The following is a 22,534-nucleotide window of genomic DNA, read 5'->3' on the forward strand; positions in this document are numbered from 1 at the left end:
TTGCTAAACATTTGGCTGCGACTAAGACAATGTGTGAATTATAACTTTTCAAACAGTTACTTCAAACATCTCAAAGAGCTAACACAAAAACAAGTTATGAATGTGACAGAACTCTATATCACAGAATATATATTTTAAATAGATTCACTTTTCCCTACATGCTGTTCCAAAAAACAGCACAAAATCTCCTTGACATGTACAGGACATAAAATAAATGATTATTATTCAAAACCCAAAAAAAAAGGGGGCGAAAAAAGCTCTTTTAAAAGAACATAAAAGTCTAAAAGTGGAAAAACTGTAGGTACAAAAAATGCAAATGTAGAACAAAAAAATCATCATAGACATAAATAAAATCACGCTATGATCTGTTAATTTATTCATCTGACTGCATTTGTTTTTACTTGACAAAAACACTGAATGAATGACTCACAATTGAAACCAAAGCAACACTGCAATTTAATACCTAGCTAGTACATGGTGCGATATCTGGTCTCACAAATGCAAACTTCGCAAATTTTGCAAAAGCTTGAAGGGATAACACACATGGGCCACAGTCTGAACTTACCATCTCATTAACAAGCCATATGCTCCTTCCTCTCATGTAACCAGTTTGTAGTGTTTCATGTTTCTAGTAATCCATCTTCTTGTGCAAAGCAACTGAAGTTTGAAAAACTTCACTAAAATCACAAATGTGGAAGGCTTGAGTATTTGGCAACGAAATACAGAACCTCCAGACCAAGACAAACATGGGTAAATGTGAAGTCACAAAATAGACCTTCGTTTTCAGTAATGAACAAAGATGTAATCTGCTTTTTTCTGGAAAAAACTGTTCTTGAAAAATGCCAAAGTGATTGTAAAAATTTCCTTTGTGCCATCTGGTATAAAAAATATAGATATCGCAATGAAGAAAACTGATAAAAATGCCTTCGGAAATCTTGAAAAATAGCTACACTTAAAACATTCTGTGTTTTGGCTTTATTGGCTTTCCGCATGCCCTTATATGGACGTTGGTGGGTACAGGAAGTCCTCACGGCTATTGGATTGAGGTAAACTCACAGCTGATGGTGACGTAGAAAAGTGTACATCCATTAAAAGTTCAGTACAGTCTTCTGAGGTGATGTTGAAACTGAATTGTGAGGAGGTGGAGCTAAATGGGGAAGTCATCCTGAGGGGCGGGGCTAAAGGCAGAGCTTCGAAGCAAATCGAGGCAATTGACAAGGATAAGCGTGCCGGTGAGGTGTTTCCAGCGTTTGGTGATTGGATTCTTCATCCGGTCCAGGCCCATGTGCAGTTCGTGGATGACGTCGCGGTAACTGTCGCCGATCTGAGCAGCCCACGTCAACAGGAAGTCATAGGCTGGTTTCCACATGGCCTAAAATGGAGATCAGATAAATGGAGATTATATCATCTCATCGAATTCACAAATATGAACTTGTACTCTTCTATAATGAAAGGAGGTTCCCTTTCATGGGAACTTCGAATTGCGTCCTCTAGGGGTCGCTATGGGGAACGCCTCGTCGTGACCCCCTACTCAGGGAACCATGGTTACATAAGTAACCTGAGACGTTTTGTGTCCTCACCTCACTGTCCACCATCCCGGTTTTGTCTCTGTGTGGAGCCTCGTAGGCCTCCATTTGTTGCTTGGATACGTGGGCGAGTTTTTCAGCGAGTTCCCTCCAGCGAGGCGCCACTTCCACTGCCGTCGTCAGCAACACAAAGTCCATTATGAGTCGGGCCACCAAGCCCTGACAATCGATCTTCAAAAGAGCCTGAGTAAGAGACAGAAAGAGGAACATTTTTAAAGCATCTACAAACATACAAGAATAACAAAAAAGGCCAACAATGTACATTTGCTGGACTAAAATTTAATCTTTAACAGCTTCACACAAAGTTAAAAAAATTGCACTGCAATTTCACTAATATTTTAAGTCACACTTGACCTTAAACGTTTGTCTTTTAATTTATATTTCACAAGCAACACCATTAACATTACTGCTGCCCTCTGGCCCTGCATAAAATGTTCATTATATCTCATAATGACACCATTAAAGAGATTCATTAGAACGGTTATTAGGATGAAGCTTGTTTCTATAGGGTGGCATATTGAGGTCTTCAAAACATGACTGGAGATCTTTCTAGCACCATAATAGACAATAACGTATTGACACAAATAGGCCTGATGGGTTATTTACCATGTAACTGAATTTCTATATAATTTGAAGCAGTTTTTACATGTATGCCAGACTTGCCATTCATTTATTATAAATAATTGTATATTTTCTTTCATGTCCTTCAAATTCACTCTAAACAGAGAAATTGAGATTAAAATCTTTAATTTATTTTTAATATATTAAATATTGCAAAATATACAATGCAATAATGGATAATATACTGGGAACATAGTATTTTTTCATATAAGACTATATGATAAACACATACAATACTTTTCTAAAGTTTAGGATCAGTAGGATTTCTCTTATGTTTCTCTTAAGGGCTGCATTTATTTGATAAAAAAAAAATCAATAATATTGTAAACTATTATTACAACTTAAAATAACTGTTTTCTCTTTTATTATATTTTAAAGTGTAATTTATTCCTGTGATGCAAAACTGAATTTTCAGCATCATTACTCCAGTCTTCAGTGTCACATGATCCTTCAATAATCATTCTAATATGCTGATTTGCTGCTCAAGAAACATTCTGATTATCAAATTTGAAAACAGCTATGCTGTTTTAAATATTTCTGTGGAAACAGTGAAACTGTTTTTTTTTCAGGATTTTGAGATAAAAAGTTCAAAAGAAATATTTTCTAACATTATTAATTTCTTTTGATCAATTGAATGCAAAAAAAAAAAAAAGTATTAATTTCTTTAAAAAAAATATTACTAACACCATACTTTTAAAAGTTTTATTGTATTTTTTTTCTGTGTAAATTATTAATTTCATAAATACGTTATAATAGATTATAAATGTATATTCATTTTATTTTTCTAAGTAAATAAGATAAACTGTGATACATTTCCTTCAGGATTCTTTGATGAATATTTTGTAACATTATAAATGTCTTTTGATCTGTCACTTTGACCCCAAACTTTTAAACAGTATTACCTATTTTTCTGTGTAAATAATAAATATATTAATTTTAGAATTGTATTGTAATATTTTATACTTTAAATATTCATAAACGTTTTCTATATAATAAATATAATACACTAAGTACCATATATATATTCATGCAAAACAGCTTAAAATTAAACCAGATAAGTTAAAAACAGCCAGTAATAACACACACACTCACATTCCTCCCAGCACTCACATTATAGAAAGTGATCTAACCTCCCACAGGAGTGAAATCTGATTGATACCAAGTCAAATGTGTTTTAAAATAAATGTACAGGTGTGGCAGGAGAACAACAATCCATCCAGTCATGAAGCAAGAATGGATAAGGTACATAAAAAAAAAAAAACGCAAGGTCAGGAATTTGTAGTCTTTGCTCTGTGGCCTGCACGGATGAGTGACTGAACCCTTCAAAGGACCCGACCGACCCGGTTTCCTGCCACACACACAAACACAGCCATGTTTGGAATGAAAAGGGACCTCTGGGGTCCGGCAGAATGGAGTGGTAATCCCCATTCGGAATTTGTAGTCTTTGCTCTGTGGCCTGCACGGATGAGTGACTGAACCCTTCAAAGGACCCGACCGACCCGGTTTCCTGCCACACACACAAACACAGCCATGTTTGGAATGAAAAGGGACCTCTGGGGTCCGGCAGAATGGAGTGGTAATCCCCATTCTCCTTCATGCTTGATGCCGAAGAAGGGAAGAGAGGAAAGAAAAGCACAACTAGAGCCACGGGAGAACTTCAGCGAGATGATAAGATGTATACAATCACGAGAACAGCCTCCCTGTTGGGTAAATAAAGTTGATGACTTCCTTTTCATTGCATTATGAGATACTGTACACATATAAGTGAGACGAGGGAGGTGGAAACTTCCGAAAAAAAGGGAGTATGGCTTCAAAAGCGCGATACAGCTGTGAGGCGACTTCAGATTAATTCCCCTGCAGCACTGTGGAATCTTTTGTTTAAGGAACGCATAAATATTCTTTACCGCAACTTCAGAAAGCTTCTGTAAATCTAAACCTAAATGACAGGTACTTTAGTCTGAGGGGGGAAAAAAGCCAAGAAAATGCCCACAGAAGCTAAAAACAGGATTTTTGAATAGGCACCACAATACTTTTTATACAACTATATTTAACTTTAAAAAATATATAAATATTAAAATATATAAAAATACATATTAATGAAATATATACTGTATATACGGGGTTTATGCATCTCTGCCTCTGCTGACTCATTTTTATCCCCGGTGGGGAGCGAGGTCCCGATCTAACTCAAATGATTCGCACTTTGAAGTCCCGTTCTGAATTGAATGATTCGCGATACGCGATCCGATTGGAGCACTTCGAAACAGTGAATCATTTTGCGACTCAATGGTTTAACTGATTCGGAGTTTCAAAAAGCTCCGTTGATACTGTGTTCTTTGCTCGCTTTCTCTAGCTAGATAATTTATTCGTTGCTTGAATAATGGAAATGAAATAATTACAATTAACAGGCCTAACTTGCAATGTTTTTAATAGATTATGATCACGTTAAATAGTTTCCGTCAGGTTACGAGTCCGACTCTCTAACCATTAGGCCACAACTTCCCCTACGGGAAGTTAAGGCCTAACTTGCAATGTTTTTAATAGATTGTGATCACGTTAAACACAGTTCCCGTCGTATTAAAAACATTTCATGACATGAAATTTTCAAAAGCACCCCCCCCCTCTGCTTTTTTCACAAATCGCACCCTGTATATATATATATATATATAAAAATTGTTTATTTTTATTTATTTTTTAAAAACTCTTTTAACACTAAAGTTAGTCCAGCCAGGACTGACTTTGCTTTTTTTTTATGTGTGTGCACAGTCACTTTTTTGTTTGTGCACTTGAGTTTTTGTTGTCACCTCTATGTAAATCTTCAGGAATAAACTCTTGCTCAAAGGGCCTTGAACTTTGCATTTCATTTGGTGTGCAGATTTTTTGCCTTGGCTTTTTGTATTTTTCTTCTATTGACCGAATCTACGCAACCAATTATAAACATATTCTTTTTGCTTTACTTAATTGGCGCATAATTTTTTCATATTTTTTGACCTACAGTATCTGACACCACAGGATGCAAATAGTCTTTTGTATGAATGCCGTAATGCTTTTCTGGAAAAGCAATTTCCATCTATTCCTTATTTCTCTGAGCTTTTCTCAATCTTTCTTTCTCTATCTCTCTTTCAGCACGCTTTAATTTGATTGTGGGCCAATCCACGCCTGATCTTCCAGGCAAATGCCCTCGCTGTGTTCTCGGCCAAGAGAAGACTCTTGTTGAAAGCACCCAAGAGGTCTGCTGAATCCTGACATTTGGGATGAGATGGCAAAATGTCACGGTCATTAGAGGGAAAAATACGCTCAGTCGAACAGCCCCAGCGGGTAATTTTCTTTCTTGCCAAATGGCTTTGTAATTTATTGTTGGAAGCCTCACCTCGCATAAATGTTTGCAAGAAATGTACAGCATTGCATTACTTCTCCTAACAACATCCCAGCTAACCTTTAATCAATGACAGATGAGACTTTCAGATAATTACTTGCAAAGATTTCAAATATGCAATTGTATTTATGTAACCTCTACAACATATAGTAAACCTTTCTAAAAAAGATTGCTTCGAATTTACAGACTGTATATTTTAGATTTTTGGTTCATAAGAGTAATTTGTTAGGGAATTTAACTACACCGGTCACAATTTATGTATTTTATTCGCTAACAAGAATCGCCTCAAAAGAGACATTGCTTGAGGAATTGGACTACACCAGTTGCGCGTATGAGGACAACATCGTTTACGCTATACTGTATGTTTTTATTCAAGATCTGGATAAAAAAAAATCAATAGTTTGGGAATAGTTGTGTTTTCGATTCATTTAAAATAAAACAATCAGCTCATAAAGTGTATGTTTGTGATTTGCTGAAAGAACTGGTTCATAAGAATAATTTATTCAGGAATCGGATTACACAGGTCATGCTTTACGTTTTTGATTCACTAAAAAACAACAACAACTGGTTCATAAGAATCATTCTTTAAGGAATTTATTTTCATTGGTTGTTTTATGTGCCTTTGATTCTCTAAAAATGATCACCTCTTAAAAGTGTCACCGATGGAGTTTTGGTTCCTTGCCGCTGTCGCCTCTGGCTTGCTTAGTTGGGGACACTTAATATCCAGCGACTTTGACACAATCTGTATTGTTAAAAGCGCTATATAAATAAAGGTGACTTGACTTGACTTGACTTAAAAGTCATTCCTTTCCAGAATCAGACTATATCAGTTGTGCTTTTTATTTTGAATCACTAAAATCAACCGGTTCAAAAGAGTCATTATTTTGGGAAGCAAACCACGGTGGTGAACTTTGTTTAGTTTGATTGGATAAAAATAATTGGTTTATAAGAATCATTTGTTTAAAAATTAAACTACACTGGTTACTGTGGTTATGATTTTGATACACTAAAAAAAATACTGGATTATGAGAGGCATCTGCTTGGAAATCTGACTACACTGTTTGTTACATGCTTTAACTCACTAAAAAGATCTGGATCAAAATAGGTGGATCCTGGAAATATAAGAACTGGTTTTACAACATCAGTTGCAATGTACTGTATATCTTTGAGTTGCTAAAAAGAATCATTTCATAAAAGTGATTTCTTCAGACTACACCGGTTGTGTGGTTTGTTTTTAGTCAAAAATAACAAAAAGTTAAAATGTGTAATTTGCTACATTGTAAGTTTTGATTTAAAAAAAAAAAAAGATCAGAATCAAAAGAGTCATTAGTTTGGGAATCAAACTACAGTGCTGGCATGGTATGTTTTCGATTCGCTAAAGAATGAAAATAATTTTCTCAAGAATCAGAACACGTCAGTCACACTGTATGTCTTTGATTCGCTAAAAAGAATTGCCTCAAAAGAGTCATTCCTTCAGGAATCGTACAGCACTGGTTGCACTGCTTGTTTTAATTCACAAACTGGTTCATAGTAATCATTTGTTCAGGAATACTACCACAACCGAGCTGGACCACACAGGACCGGATTTGAACAGTAATGTGAAGAACTGTAGGTGCTATTTATTACTTTCTCCTTGTCAAAGAACAATTGATATCAATTCCCTTTATAAATGAGTCCCCAATGGTATTTTACTCCAAGTCAGAAAGAATTGGCTCTAAAATGGGTTTATTTACTGTTTGAATGCATCTAGTCAGCCCAGGGTCAAGAGTCTATTTCCAGAGATGGTTTGGTGAACTGGCGCTCTCTGAATAGACTTATATTTATGTATTCACTTCCTGAGCTTTTTCATCTTTGTAAGCCTAAACCAGTGATGGGCAAACTTGGCCCTTCCAGGCCACTTTCCTGCAGAGATTTGATCCAACCCTGATATGACTCACCTGCCTGTAGCCTTCTAGTAGTCTTGAAGACAATGATTAGCTGGTTCAGGTGTGTTTGATTAGGGTTGGAGCTAACCTTTGAAGGAAAGTGGCCTGGAAGGGCCAAGTTTGCCCACCCCTGACCTAAACGCTATAAACAATGGGAACGACGTTTCAGTCTACAATGTTTGTTTTACTGGCAAGACCATAAAGTGTATCCACTAATAGAGTAGTCAGAGCCAAAATAAGTCACATGAAAGCATAATTGATTGGATGTTTTGGTATGAAGACTTGGGAAAAATTAACATGAAAATTTAATTAGATGTCTGCTAAAGCATGAACGGCTTCCTATCCATCTTTTTGATTAAAATCTGACTTGAAAAATGCAGAACATCGCCTCACCAGAATACCTATCCAGATTCCAGACTCACAGGAATGTAAAGTCCCAACCAGAGCGCGACTAGAACGTAACAAGAGCATTTCGGCCGTATCCAATCGGACCAGAATACCTCCTGAATTACCTGGTTAATAAAGAAAATTATGAATCGTGAAGGAACGGGACCTCAGGCATGATCAGAATTCTTGTGCCTATCCATCACAAAGGAATGTTCCGAAATTAGAACACGGAACATTCCGGAGGCCAGGGGCCCACCTGTCCAGAATGCAACCACTTTGGAACACTTGGAATAGAGCAAATCTCAGATCTCTGTGTAAACTTAACCATCTGTGCATGGCGACATCCGAATAAACTGCCTAGCAGCCGCTACCAGAGTGTTACCAAAGGCAAACAGCTCTCATAACATCAGACTTCAGATGCCAAGCTCATCAAGATGCTTCAATACACAAACGGGAAGATGATTGGATTTGGAATGGTGTCGTTATGTAGGTAAATATCTGAGGTGAAATTCAAAGGTTCATAAATATAAAGAAATGAGATCAAGTAAAAAGAAAATCTGTATATACTTACAAAATAAAATGATAACATTATATTATACAAAATAAACTAGTATATGAATAATTTACATATTTTAAAATCCATACATAATAGTATGGGTATTGTATACATACAGAAAACTCATACTGTGCACAAAGGGTGGGCGATATACTGGTAGAGATTTCTGATTATCGTCTCTATCGCAGTTACAAGCTCACGTGACATTGCTGTTCTACGTGGTCATGAAAACATATCGTTTGCACATGTTTTTAAGCATTGCAGTTTAAAAACCAAGGGATTTTAAGCTGTTGAAATGCAATCAACAGTGAAAGAAAACTCATTTTGCACACGTGAAGATGGTGCTCATAGAACACGGGAGTATTGAACAGTTATTTTTGCCGCTTTATAGGACTTGAACGGTAAAATGCACACACTTGTATGTCAAAATGTCTTTGCAAGTGTCCTTGTAAACACAGTCATTTAGGTCTTAAGAAGGGCTGTGCAAATAATCGAATGAGATGATCATGCGCATTACTACTAATCACAGTACCGGCTTTACTGACAAAATGCGCATGATCATCACATTCGATTATTTGAACAGCCCTAGTCTTAAATGGAAGCAAACAGCTGAGAAAGAAAACACATGTGTAACAGTATATTTGATCCAGGCAGCTCTTAAAGTGACAGCAGTCTAATATTCCTGCTGTCTGTCATTTATGTTAATCAAACATCAAAAGAGAGAAAATTTTTCACTGCTCTTGACTAAATCACTTTTGTAACTTGAATAAGAAATATATATTTAATTTACACAATGAAGAATATGCAGAAGAACATGCATTTGATTACTTTATACAATGTATGTAGGATTTCTTATTTATTTGTTCTACTGTAGTTTTTTTTCCTATTGCTTGTAATTAAGTTTAAAAGTTTCTCATTCTTATTTAATCGCTGACTGATTACTCAGTGAGTTTTTTTTTATATAGTATTAGTTTGTTGTGATATTTAAACTTGTGACAAGAATTATGACATTTCTATGGTACCAACATTTTTTATTTCATAAAGACCTTATTTCAAGCAAAAATAACCATATATTGTGATGCATATCGTTAACAGGGAATACAATTACTCATATCATGACATAAGATTTTGGTAATTTCACCCACCCAGGGGTGCGGTAAGATGTTTTCGGTTGGGGGTGCTGTGTGTGTCCGTGTTGGGTGAAATGAAAGGGGGGCGTGGGGAGGGGGGGTTCACCTCATTTGACAACTCCACAAAGCACTACAAGTGCGTCGATATGAACACTCGTTTAAGTGGCATATACACACTGGGAAATTTGACTGCATATCACATTTTTTAAATTATCGAAATTATCTGATCAATCTCGGGGGTTGGGCTGGGTCCGCTAGGCTTACTTGTCTTGGAGCTTGTTCACTGACGTCGGTGCTGGGGCTGGTGTTGGATGCCGATTTTGGAAAGTTTTTGCTGGGATGGGCATTTAAAAAAATCTGAAATTCGCTTTTGCGCCATTATCTCCTTGTATTAAAGTTAATCTTGTTCGCATTATGTATAGTTCATGTCTGATACCACGCGCCCATCGTCACGTGTTCATGAGGATTAGGCTAATCATCCCATATAGAAAACATCACAAGTAAAATTAATCATGTTTATAAAGATAAACATGGGTTTATTATAGCCCACATACAATTTACATTTCAGAGAAATTAATAAATTAAAATGAACAAACTTGGCGTTGCATTTGCAACCATGTGAAAGGGGGTGCTGCAGCCCCCTCAGCACCCCTACTTCCCGCGTCCCTGCACCCACCCCTACTATGCACTTACTACACATACTTAAACGATTACCCATAATGCACTGATATGCTAAAATCAATGTCTATCACTGGATATGGAATAGCATACAACTATTATTTCTGTCATATAAACATCTGTTTGCACTGATATTCTGCACACACTGGAATGCTAAAATGCTCTACACCGCATGCAAAGTATGCTAGCATGCTAATCCAAATATATTTAGCCATGTTTGCTAACTCTAACTCACTTTAAAAGCCTCAAGGACTTGGCTGGACTTCTCACAGACTTGTTCTGTCAGATTTAATCACAAACTACATCCGATAAGAATCTCCAGTTTAGTTTCATGAATGAAAACACCACGTCAATGACTGAAGTAGCCTTTAAGTTCTGAGCGAAACTTACTATAACACAACAAACTGGTCCTCAGGGTTTCAGGCCTGAAAGTGGCATTGAAACCAATTTCAGATTTTACAGGAAAGTTCCAATCACTAAGAAAAACCCATTAAGGGTGTCAGAATAGCGGCTGAATGGTTGAGTATAAGAGACATGCTCTCAAATGGGATTGCCGCGCCGCTCGCCCTCGGCACAATATAGTCCACTTTCCCCGGAGACAACCTGACAGGAATGATGGACAGATTAAATTGCCCTGTGAGTTTAGGAACGGTGGCATCTTGTTTTCTACAGTTTAGATGCCTGCTGTGGCTTCCTGCGTTTCGGTAGTTTAGCGAGAGATGGGAAGCAAAAAAGATAGAAAGAAAAGAAACAGTAGGGGGGAAGGCAAGCTGATGAGTGGGAGGAAGACGAAAGATTTTCTTTCTTAGTTGTAAAACTGCATAAAATGAACCCGCCAAGGATTTTCTATCTCTCTAGTGACAAGAATAATGAGCCAAGTTTTTATTTTGTAGTTGAAAGGCTTTTTTTCTTGTGCAGGAGAATGTATAATATCAGATTTGTTCTGCATTCTGGCCAACATATTACAGGAATAGTTCATCCAAAAAAATGACAATTCATCACTTACCCTTAATGTATTTCTGTATGACTTACTTTCTTTTGTGGAGCACAAAAGGAGATATTTTTTCGGTATAATAAACGTAAATGGTGACCACAGCAGTCAAGCAAGATTTTTAAGGCAAGAACAGAAAATATATTAGATCAGATTTTATATCTCATTCAAAATCTTATTTAAATAAGAAAATAAAGTTTGGGGATTTTTGTTAGAGAAAATGTTAGATTACCATAATGTCAGAATCCCAAATGTTGCCATTAATATAATCTGTAATGAATACATCTGAATTACATTAGAAAAATGCAAAATTTTCAACAGCGATCCCAGACTTTTGGATTGTATTTTCTACAGAAATTTAGTAACAGTTTACAATAAGGTACCATACATTAATTAACATGAATTAAAAATAATTCTTAAGTATTTATTATTCTCAGTTAACGTTGACTTCATCACTTACTAATACATTTATAAAAAGTGGTATCTGTTAAACATTAGTTAACAGACCCGAGCTAACTTTACCTAACAATTAAAAGTTATAATTTTATTAACTAACATTAACAAAGATAAATAAATACTGTAACAAAAGAATTGCATTCACTAAAATTGACTAACAATGAGCATTAACTAACATTAAACAATGGGACCTTATTGTAAAGTGTCACTGAAATCTCTATTACTTTTACATTTGTAATCATTTTTTTCAGGTCTGGAAAAACAATTTAAAAGTCCCTGATATTTTCATAACAAGAAAATATTTATACTGCAACTCGATCATTTCAAAATATCATCTTCCCATATCTTCCCATATTTGCAACTGACTCACTCCCATTAACTTTAATTTCAGGGAGTGATGGGATGATATCTCAAACGTTCAATTACCAAGTGATCCATCACAGAATCTATCATGCCGTGGAAAACTAATCATAGCTGCTGGATTTATACTGGCCTCCCTTGGCATCCTCCCATCACCTGGTTTCCCCCATCATCAGATAGATTAGACCTGCCAAGATCCACCGCTGGCACCACAAGACACCAGATCAGACAGCCCTGACTGAGAGCTGTGAGGTAAACGTGGCTTGTTGTCTGGAGGGTTAAGGAAATAAATTGATGGCAAATGTCTGCTGTCAAAACTCACTGTGCAGAGGGAAAAATAACTGTAGGAAATGAATGACCTTTGTCAACAAAACCGGCTTGATCTCAGCTGTGAGATGTTATTTATTACGGAAGGTCTTGATAATATTCTGATTAATTTTAGCAATAATTCCAATTGATTTCAATTCATTCATGCTGTGGTTTGGTTAGCATAAGTCAAAGTCTTGAAATACGGTTCTGAAAAGGTTACTGTGATGAATACTGATTGGCCATGTTAACACATTTGAGCTATGAGACAAACTTAATTGACGTAAGCAACTCAAGCTAGTATGCTAGTATTTTGACATTTAAATTTGCTAGATGCTAACACTCAGAACAGATCTGAACATTAGTTTCTAGCTAAAAAGCCAATTGCCTTCAATATAACTTAGACAATTACACATTTCTAGCATGCATCTAGCTAAAATCTAACAAAACTTCTAACATTTAAATAAATTCCTTTAATTTTCATTATTTCTTAAAGTTTCTTAAAAGAAATACGTTTAACTAGATGCTAATCAAATATTGCTAGAAATGTGTGTATATACATGAAATCTAACACAGCTTCAGTGTTAAAGGGGTCATATGATGCAATTTAAAATTTTCCTTTCTCTTTGGAGGGTTACAAGCTCTTGGTGCATAAAGAAGATCTGTAAAGTTGCAAAGACTAAAGTCTCATGACCCCTTTAATATTTAAACATTCTATCATCTAGCTTTAATTTAATCTATCTTTAATATTCAATATTTCTTAACTTAGAAGTTCATACATTAATCACAAGCTCTTTATTTTGTTGTGCAAGAAAAAAAAAGCATCCAAAGATGTATGGGCTCACATGGGCCCCTTGCTGATATCATTTTAACATACTATCCTTTAGAATCTGCAAATTCTAAACCTGCATACTATTTAGAACAGATAGTATGCAAATTAGAATGCAAGTAGGTGAGAGAGAGAGTGAGAAGTCTCAGCTTTTCCCTTTGAAACTCAATAGAGCTACACGATACTGATGAATACAGTAGCAGCCACATAAAGTGTCGATATACTACTTCCACTTACAATAATGACTGTAAAATGAGTCAAAATTGTTGCGGTTAGGATCGAAGAGTCAGAAAAATAACAAATTTTAGCTATGCTGCCAGAGGGCAGGGAGAGGTGAAGGTCATGTTTCACATTGATTTCTAAAGAAGCATGTAAAATGTGTCCCACCACACCATGGCTATTTGAGAAAAATGTCAGGGCTCTGACAGTCCTCAGGCAAAATCTGTTGGAAATCTCTTATAAATGCATTATTTAACCCTTAGGGGCAGAGACGGACAGTTTAAACCAGACGGAGAGACAAAACTGTCAGCTTTCTGTCAGCAAATTGAGATAAAATACACCTAATCGGTTTTAGAAATATCTAGAGATTACAGAGCTCCTCTGTAATTTTACTACAAACAAATATAAATAAGCTATCTTACAACAAAACGCATTGGCTATGCGACTATAGTGACATTTACACAAAATAAGCCGCAGCAAACCCCCAAAAAAGTTGGCTCACTGTTAGCTGGCGATAACCCCAGTTCTGCCCACTGCAAATATTTAAACCAAGCACATTAAAATGGCTCAGTTTAGCTTGTTTTCTTTACTAGCCTGATGGCCTTGGAGTGCCCCCATGCTGTTTGGTTTTATTTTAGAAGTGTTTGGATACGGCTGAGGCAGCTGCCAAGCTCTTTCAGTCTTTGGAAGCTTCCAGAATGCCTGGCCAACCACCTAGCTTTGAAAATGCACCACTTGCTGAGTAAAGGTGGCAAGCTGCCATTTATGACTTGATAAAACTTGCCTTAATAGGAAAAGTCATATATTTATGGATTTAGGCTAAGCACATTTGCGTGTGTGGAATGCTAACTGTAAATGAGGATACTAAGGCAGCATACAGAATTGTTAAATCACAATACAGACGGGTATTAACTTGAAAGACCTATAAATTGCTATGCTATGCTTAATAGCTGGCCTGTCAGACTTAATGCTGAGCAAAATATCTTCCATCTCATTGTCTGCACAACTCAAAATGTCACCAGGCTCAGAAGCATTGGGTGTAATTACCAAACTCAAAAAGACAAATCGCTAAATAATAGCAAGAGAGAGGCAAGGAAAGGCCGTGTGTCCATCAGGGACTACAGGCTGCAATTTCAAAATCGATTCACTCCCACAAAAGACAAGCGGCTATCCTATGACGTCAGGCCTTGGGAATAATAGCCTCATCTCTACTTGATGAATGTGTCAGCACTTGAAGCACGGCGGGGAAACAAAGATGAAGCTCCCTCTCAGCAAGGAGAAATATACAGAAACACTGTGAAAGAGATGAGAACGATTGCTAAGGTGTTACACCCTGTAACAGATGCTTACCACCCACTCAAGTCTTGAATAATTTAAATTGAACAAAAGCTCTGCCTGTTGTGAAAGGAAAGATAAAACGGCGATTCCAGTCAGGGATATATCACTCTTACACTGAGGTCAGGGATTAGTCAGAATCCCCATTTGGACTTTTAAAAATACCCAGCAATGTAGCAAAAATGTCATTTGTATTGTTTATCCAAGATAAGATAAAGCTAACGTTTTGCTAAAGATAAGACTGGAATTATTACATCTTTCCTCTCTCTTACTATCCAGCCTGAACAAGTGATAACACATATCTTTCTACATGCACCGTCTCCTCAGATCTGCAAGCCCTGAACTGACAGAAGTGGGGCGCTAACCTGTTTACTTATAAATGGGATAACGGTCCATGCTAGTAGAAAGAGTATGTAAGGTAGAAATAGCTACACTCTCAATATTCTCTGCTGTGCTTTTCCTGTGTTCAGTGTTCTTTCCCAATATTGTGTTTCTGTCAACAATAGTGTGGTTGAGTCAAAGGAGTAGTTCACCCAAAAATCACCCATTCATGTCGTTCCAATCAAGCGTAACTTATTTTCTTTTCAATATAATAAAAGTGAAGGGCTGAGGCCTTTCATATCATAAAAAATTTCCATATGCAGTCTTCTAAAGCCATACAATGAGCAACATTTAAGTTGACATTTAAGAAAGCCATAAAGGTTTGGAACAACATGAGCAAAAGGGGTGAGTAAAAGATGACAGAATTTTCATTTTTAGATCAGCTAATCCTTTAAGGACTCCAAAGAGTTTATATTGCTGGACATTGTGTAGATTAAACAGAGGCAGCTTGTACATTACCAGCCCTGGACATCCTGTGCCCAGTGATAAAAAACTAATACAAGAGCAATCTTTCTTTCAGTCAGAATTCGACTGAGCCAAGCAGGGTTTTGGCTGCTGTACTTGCAGGTTTCCACAGCTGTACAGATAAGAAAGGCAGCAGAGAGCAGCTAAGTGCACTCTCATCAGAATTAGCCCCAAGCATTATTAAGAGAAAATGCAGATAAGCAGGACTGCATAAAAACGGGTTTAAATCAAATACTTTGTGGACAAATTTCTAATAGTTATCCATTTATAACAGGGGCATCTACTGCATTCAAAAAGCAAACACAACCACAATAGTTTTCAAACTATGCGGTTCAGACAAACCAACACACACACACACACACACACACACACACACACACACACACAGATACTGTATATATATACACACACACACACACACACACACACACACACACACACAGAAGTTTACCATCATAAGCTCCTTCTGAAAAGATTTTTTCTCCTTGGTCTCCATGTTGAGGCAATCTTCCTTTAGTTTCTCCAGCACTGAGGCAACCCTCTCTGGCTCACTATCCAGCTCTGCTCTGCAAAAATATGTCAAAGGAAGATTCACATAGCCCAGAGCATCAGCAAATGCTCGCCAGTTTCCCAGATTTTCCATAAGTATTGTCCTCACAGAGGCGTAAATGTAAGTGAGAAATTTGCAGGGCTTCAGGATTTGTTCCATCAGCATTGTGGTTGTAAGATCTGGCCCACAAAAGTAAATAGGCTTGACCTTTCCCAAGACAAGCACATTTTTTACATGTACAAGCCCAATCTTTCCCTGATAGTATCCAATGTACCACTCTTTGGTCCATAATTGTCCTTTGAGTTTGATCTTCTCCTCACTGAGTAGGGCAATAATATCCCCTTTTTTATATTCCAGCAAGTACTGATTCTTGGTCTGTCTGATAACTGTCTTGATCAGTTTGCCAAATTTCAAGTTGGTAATGCAGCGCTCTTGAAACTGTGGGTATTTGGTGGTGATGGCCAGAGGAGACAAAATTATTTTATCAACTTCCTTTTTCTTTAGGAATCGCCTCTGGCCGTTGTTCCGTATCCCAGTTTTAGGCGGCGGCTGTGGTGTCTGAACGCAAAATTGTGCAAGGATGCAATCCTGATCATCTTTTACCTGGACACGTAACGTGAAGTCAGAAATCTCATCTGCATTCCGAGACGTAATCATGTAGATGAGCCGACTCACCTTGCCTAGTTTGATCTGAAACCCACGAACAACCCTAGCCTGATCATTTGCCTTGACCTCATAATTTGACATGTTGGAGTACATGCCTATCTGCAAGTCCTGTGGTCTGCCAAGGATAAATTGGTGCTTCCCCCACAGTTGTAGGGCAACAGGAGGGGCAGACTTTGCTTGTTTCCCAACTTCACTAACTAGAAGAGTCTTGGGGGCACAGTCATGGCCAAAAATTGCCACCACAGTCTTAAAAGATGGATGAATGTGTTTGGGCCCATAGAGACCCAGTGTAACTTTCTTCATCATATGATCCCAAACAGTTGAATTTAAGGAAATATGTTGGGTCTGGACAATAACTGCTACATACATGCAGGGCTCCAAGTTGTCCAGCTGAACCTGAATTGTATCACCATAAATGTAAGCTTGTGGAACAGGAGAGTAAGGACCCTCTTTGCAATCACTTCTTACACACAAAACCTCCGCCATTTGACTTTCTGTCCTAGTTGCAACGGATACCTTCATCTCTAAGGTAATGAATGACTTTATCTCCATGTTGCTCAGTTTGATTTCAACCACTGGACTGACAGTCGAGCATCTGTCATTGTTTAGCTCCAAGGGAGGATCTAGTAGAGCCTTCATAGAGATTTGTTGAGTGTCTCCCTCTGCAACATGGCCTTCAGGAACATGAATACTGATATTCGTATCTGGTAGCTGGACTGCCCCTCCACAGCTGTCCAATTTGCAAACAATGTTGGTCTCTACTGGTTGTGTTTGACCCCAGCCTGGGTTCTGCCCAAGGGACTCAAGGTCATGGCAAGATCGTGCCAACTTTCGGTGGTTTAGCCATGCTGTCCTAAAGTCCTCTCTGTTCTGAAACTGCTCCGGTGAGGGAGCTTTAAGCCCTGTAAAAAACCCTGACGAAGGCAATGGAGGATTTGACTGAGATTGTAAGATAGATAACTCTGATAAACTGTAAGATCTCTTGCTTCGAAAAAAGGGATTGTCCTTGCGAATCATCTGCAAGGCTTCAAAATCAGCGCTGGTGGATGTTCCATCAAAGACACTATTGCTGTACCCTTTTGTGTTGCTGGTGGTGGAGATGGGGGCTGAAGGCAAGTCAAACAAAAGCAAATCCATGCTGTTGCATTGGTTCACCTTCTCATTGCTGTTCTGATCAAGAACATCATCCATGGACCCATTTAGGAATGGGTTGGTTGAGGAGAGCATGGAGAAGGGGTTGTTGTTGTCATAAGGCAGGGAGGGCTTCAGCGACATTCCAGTCCACTCCCCCAGCAGGTCCAGCTCTTTTGCTCCCTCCTCCGAGCAGTCCCCAAGATTGTCAATCATCCCACTGTCACTTAAAGATGAGTTCCTATAGTTTATCGGCTGGACGTACGTCGAAGGGATGTATCCCATTTCTCGGTTGTTGTGGGCGTACCACCATTCCCCACCAGATGTGTCCAGCACATAGAGATGATCCCCTTTGGAGAACTTTAGAGTGGTAAAACTGGATGGACAATAATCCTTTATGGCGACCACTTCCCGTGCAGTTCCAAATGATGTTGAGGGGGCCAAACGCAAGGCACTGGGAGAAGGCACTGTAGAGAGAAACATATTAATAAGAATTACTAATTTGTAATGCATATGGCATAACCAAATCAAATGCTTTCTTAGTTTATTTGCAGTACAATAAACTGACCTTTGACATCTATGAGACTCGCCTCAGTCACTCCCTCATCAAGGTCAATAAGAGTGCCCTCTGATTTACATCTAGGGAGCACATTGTTGTTGTTGGTTATTCTGATCCTGTGGGCGGCCATCTTGCATTGGTTACGCTATTTCACCATTGCTCCAAACCTGACAATCAAACACTGGCAGTTTTCCATTTTTTCCTGCTGGGAAAACAAAAATGACAGGGACAGTCTTGATTAGCTTTGTGTGGCAGGACAAACGCTTGACACACTGAGAATAATGAGACACGCTGCAATCAGATTATTGGATCATTAAGGCAAAACTCTTCAGAGAGATTGTAGCTAGAGATTAGTGTGGTATAGCTAAAGGGACAAACTGGGACAAGATGTAACTCAAATGTACTGCATGAGATTAAGAGATCTTTAAAGTTGATTACTTTTAATCTGTCTTGGAAGAGGTTTACGCATTGTTGTCTATTTAGAAGTTGAGTCAGAATCTGTTGGCTTAGAAGTCAAGAAAAGCTATTTCCAGATGCTGGTAAATTCTGAACGTCTCAAGTATGAATAATGCTCTTTGTTAATTTGATAACATTCACTGTTGTCAAAACTAAGCTTAACTGAAGAAATATATGACCAAGGGATGACAATTAGGCAAAATTCATCAGAGGTTACTACAATCATTAAGGCATCTTCAGCCATATCAAGGTGCTGTCATCTTCTGAAATATCCATGTGTTCCATCTATGACCTTCACTTTTACTTTACTTAATCTCTAAAAAAAAAACTTCTTAGTGACATCTCACTGCTAACAAAACATAAAGATAGCATGAAATGAAAATGTACCTAATTTACTTAATGCACATTCCTGGTCTTCTTGTGTATGTTGCTCCAAACAACAAAAACACCACTTTTATCAAAATTTAATGCCTTGCTGCATTTCTGAGACATTTCTTTTTTTGCTACAGTCACTAATCCCTCTTTTCCCACATTTGATTTCATCTTGAATATTGTTTCAGTAAAATACACTATAATTTACTTAAGCACAAAAAGGTATTTACTGTAGCTTTAAAGCTGCATAAGGCTTTATGGATCAGTGTTATCACACAGTGTGCACATTTACTTTAGACTGAAAGTCACACTATCACAAACATGGTAATAAAATTGTCATTTACAAAATGAATAAATCTAAGGTATCTCTCTCTGCTGGAAACAACAACAATGTAAAATCTGCTTGTAATTTATAGACCTGATATCTGGATGAAACTGTCTTTTATCACGGTTAGAGCGTTTGATTTGCCGGGTCCTAAAAGAAAGATATCAAAGCATATCAAAGGACATCTTGAACTAAAAATCACATGCATATGGTGCAGCAGGGGTTCCATCAATTAAACAAACTAAAACACCCACTGGGTGATGAATATGAATAAATACCATCCTAAAAGTGAATATATTACTTTTTGTGTCAGCATGGTTCCATTTAGAAGAAGAAAAAAGCACCAACTTTTTGCAAACTCCTGTAGCGGTTTATAAAATGATCAATTTTTGCACCTTGTTGTGGATTAGAGGTGCTATTTTTTTCTGTTATGATTTATGCTCTCTTAAGGTGAGCAACAGTTTGGCTTTGGGGGGGGAGGAAACAGACTCAATTTCCATGCATGATTGCCTCAACTTCTGTCTGAGACGATGAGCGCTATTAATCTGCGCTTGACGTGACAGACATGCAAAACAACACAGAGATGTAAAACAAGCTATAATTAGTTGGACTAAATAATCACAGAAGCATGAAACGAATCTCAAACAAGACCAAAGGGCCAAGTAACAGAGTAGCTGATAATAATTTAATTTCTACACAACAATTTAACATAGGATTCCCTAAATGAGGTTTGAAATGACATGAGAGTGTCTCTGTACAGAAAAGCTGTACTTAGATGAATGCAATGCAGTTTTGTTGTGGAAAATTTTTTAGAAGACTCTAAGATGAAGACTTAGAAGATGAAGGCCTTGGAAGGACCTTTCATGTCTGCTACTTAAAGGCTTGATGATGAACCCTTCAAAAGGAGGTAAGCATCTTTGGCATGTATGTTTTAAAAGCCTTTCACACAAAAGACTCGTGGAAGGATTTATTCCCTTTTAAATGTCCATTTCTTTTATCTACATTTAATAGATGCTGAAGTAGGTCAGCAATACCACTTGGTGGTACATGCTTTTATTTTATTCATAATTCAGGCTATCAGCAGTTGGAGAAAGTGCATTTATGGAAAAAATGAAATTGTAAAATTACAGCACTGAGCTCCCTCGGCTCTATCAGCTCTATCTCTGGGTAAGTGCTTCAAGGTCTATGGTTTTTCTAACACCAGGAGCACCTAAAAAATAAGGTCTCATTTTAAACTCGACGAAATCATCACTGGCACGGTTGGATGTGTCAATGGTGGTATTAGGAGGCAGAGGAAGAGCAATTGATGGATTAGAAACCTAGAGGTCTGACAAGGATGTAATCATGGTTTCTGATAACAGCACCTGGGGCACCCCAAAGACGGAAGACTAGTGTCTCCTTCCCGTAAACACTCTGTATCCCCCATCCTCTTTAGTGTCTATTTTCACGGACTCCAGTGATAAAGCTATTTAGTCATTGATCTGTCAACCTCAGCTTCAAATCGTAAGTGTGCGATATCATTAGACATGTTGAACGAATGCTTTTGCATATTTTTTGGTGGTAACAGGCCCTCGTACTTAACAAGACGCAATGTTGTTCAAGTAGCTAGCTATAAACATGCCTAGTTTAGCTTAGCAAAATTCTATTCAAATTGCTGAAGCCAAAAAAACAATCGTAGATTAATGGTATATTCAAATTGCTGGTAAAGTGCTCCTTGTGGCAATGCATTATGAATAGCAGTTGAAATGTGCAGTCACACTTACAGTTGTTTGACAAAATGTTGTAGGAAATATCCAGTCATTTAACTAGGGAATCCACTCAATCTGGTATGGAACGATATTCCGGACAATTTTCAAATGGAATTGCAAATTGTATTTTCAATTGCGTTTTCCATATGTGGATGCATAAATTGTGACATAATCCAAATGCAATTGAAAATCCTGCATTACCATTTGCATTTTCGCTTTCGCGAACGCACAGTGACTGCCAAATTTCAAATGAAAAAGCAAAGTCCATTTGCAACTGTATTTCCCATGTCTTAGGAGTTACGAGCCTGTCATATTTAAATAGCAATATTAATTACCAGTCTGCTTTTTTATGGAAGCATATAGGTAGCGAAATTCAATTTAAAATGCAATATGCAAAATGGCAATGCAATATTCAAAATGGCATTGTATTTCTGTATTTAAATTTACATTTTCCATTACCCATACGTGCAGTTTGGTGCAAAAGTAAAATGAAAATTAAATTATATAATTTACATTTGCCATTTCCAACAGTAGTCTTAATATGTAAATGTAGGATTGCATTTTCATCATTTTCTTCTGGGATATTTGTAGCAAAATTCAATTTGAAAATGCATTTCGAGCTGACCACGCCCACCCTGCCCACCCTCTTGCTTCAAGGCAGGGATTGGCGGAAGCGTGGTACGTTTGGATCGTTTGAAACATGGCGGCTGGAGATCTGATAAGATCGTTGAATTCACTGGCAGATGAAGTGGAGCGTGAACAGAGAAATTTATGAAGCGTATGGCGTTCGGACGCCATAGTATTCCAGACTATAAATGGACATTACAAGCATTACAATAATGATAAATAAAACAATTTTTTGCATAATTAATTCATTTAAATTAATGTTTCTAATAAACACATTTATAACAGAACCTCAAGTAAACTACATGTTATTTTGTTTAGTCATATACAGGTGGGAGCTTTTTCAATGTATTACTCAGAACGACTTATTAGCCTACAACACCTTTAAAGACTTATTCAGGGAAGTACAGCAGGATGCAGGAAATGGTTGAGTATTATTTTAGGTATAAAATATCATTATTGTAATGCTTGTAATGTCCATTTATAGTCTTTACACAGCAGC

The 22,534-nt window shown here is 37.4% G+C and overlaps 1 protein-coding gene across 2 annotated transcripts in view; it reads right to left on the reverse strand.

Moving 5' to 3' along the window:
- Positions 1-292: 292 nt before the first annotated feature.
- LOC107687864 (SH3 domain-binding protein 4-A) overlaps positions 293-22,534 on the reverse strand; it is a 54,482-nt gene continuing 32,240 nt past the window's right edge. The window contains exons 2-5 of one of the 2 annotated variants that reach the window (XM_016485339.1): positions 18,517-18,709; positions 16,053-18,415; positions 1,581-1,769; positions 293-1,372 (exon numbers count right to left, since the gene is read on the reverse strand). In XM_016485339.1, the coding sequence (XP_016340825.1) occupies positions 1,148-1,372; positions 1,581-1,769; positions 16,053-18,415; positions 18,517-18,637 (2,898 nt within the window). In that variant the 5' untranslated portion in view covers positions 18,638-18,709 and the 3' untranslated portion in view covers positions 293-1,147. Of the gene's footprint in view, positions 1,373-1,580; positions 1,770-16,052; positions 18,416-18,516; positions 18,713-22,534 lie in introns of both variants that reach the window. The other variant, XM_016485338.1, reaches the window with a different exon arrangement.

This window comes from Sinocyclocheilus anshuiensis, unplaced genomic scaffold (assembly GCF_001515605.1).
Source record: "Sinocyclocheilus anshuiensis isolate Anshui unplaced genomic scaffold, SAMN03320099.WGS_v1.1 scaffold273, whole genome shotgun sequence".
Taxonomy (NCBI): Eukaryota; Metazoa; Chordata; class Actinopteri; order Cypriniformes; family Cyprinidae; genus Sinocyclocheilus; species Sinocyclocheilus anshuiensis.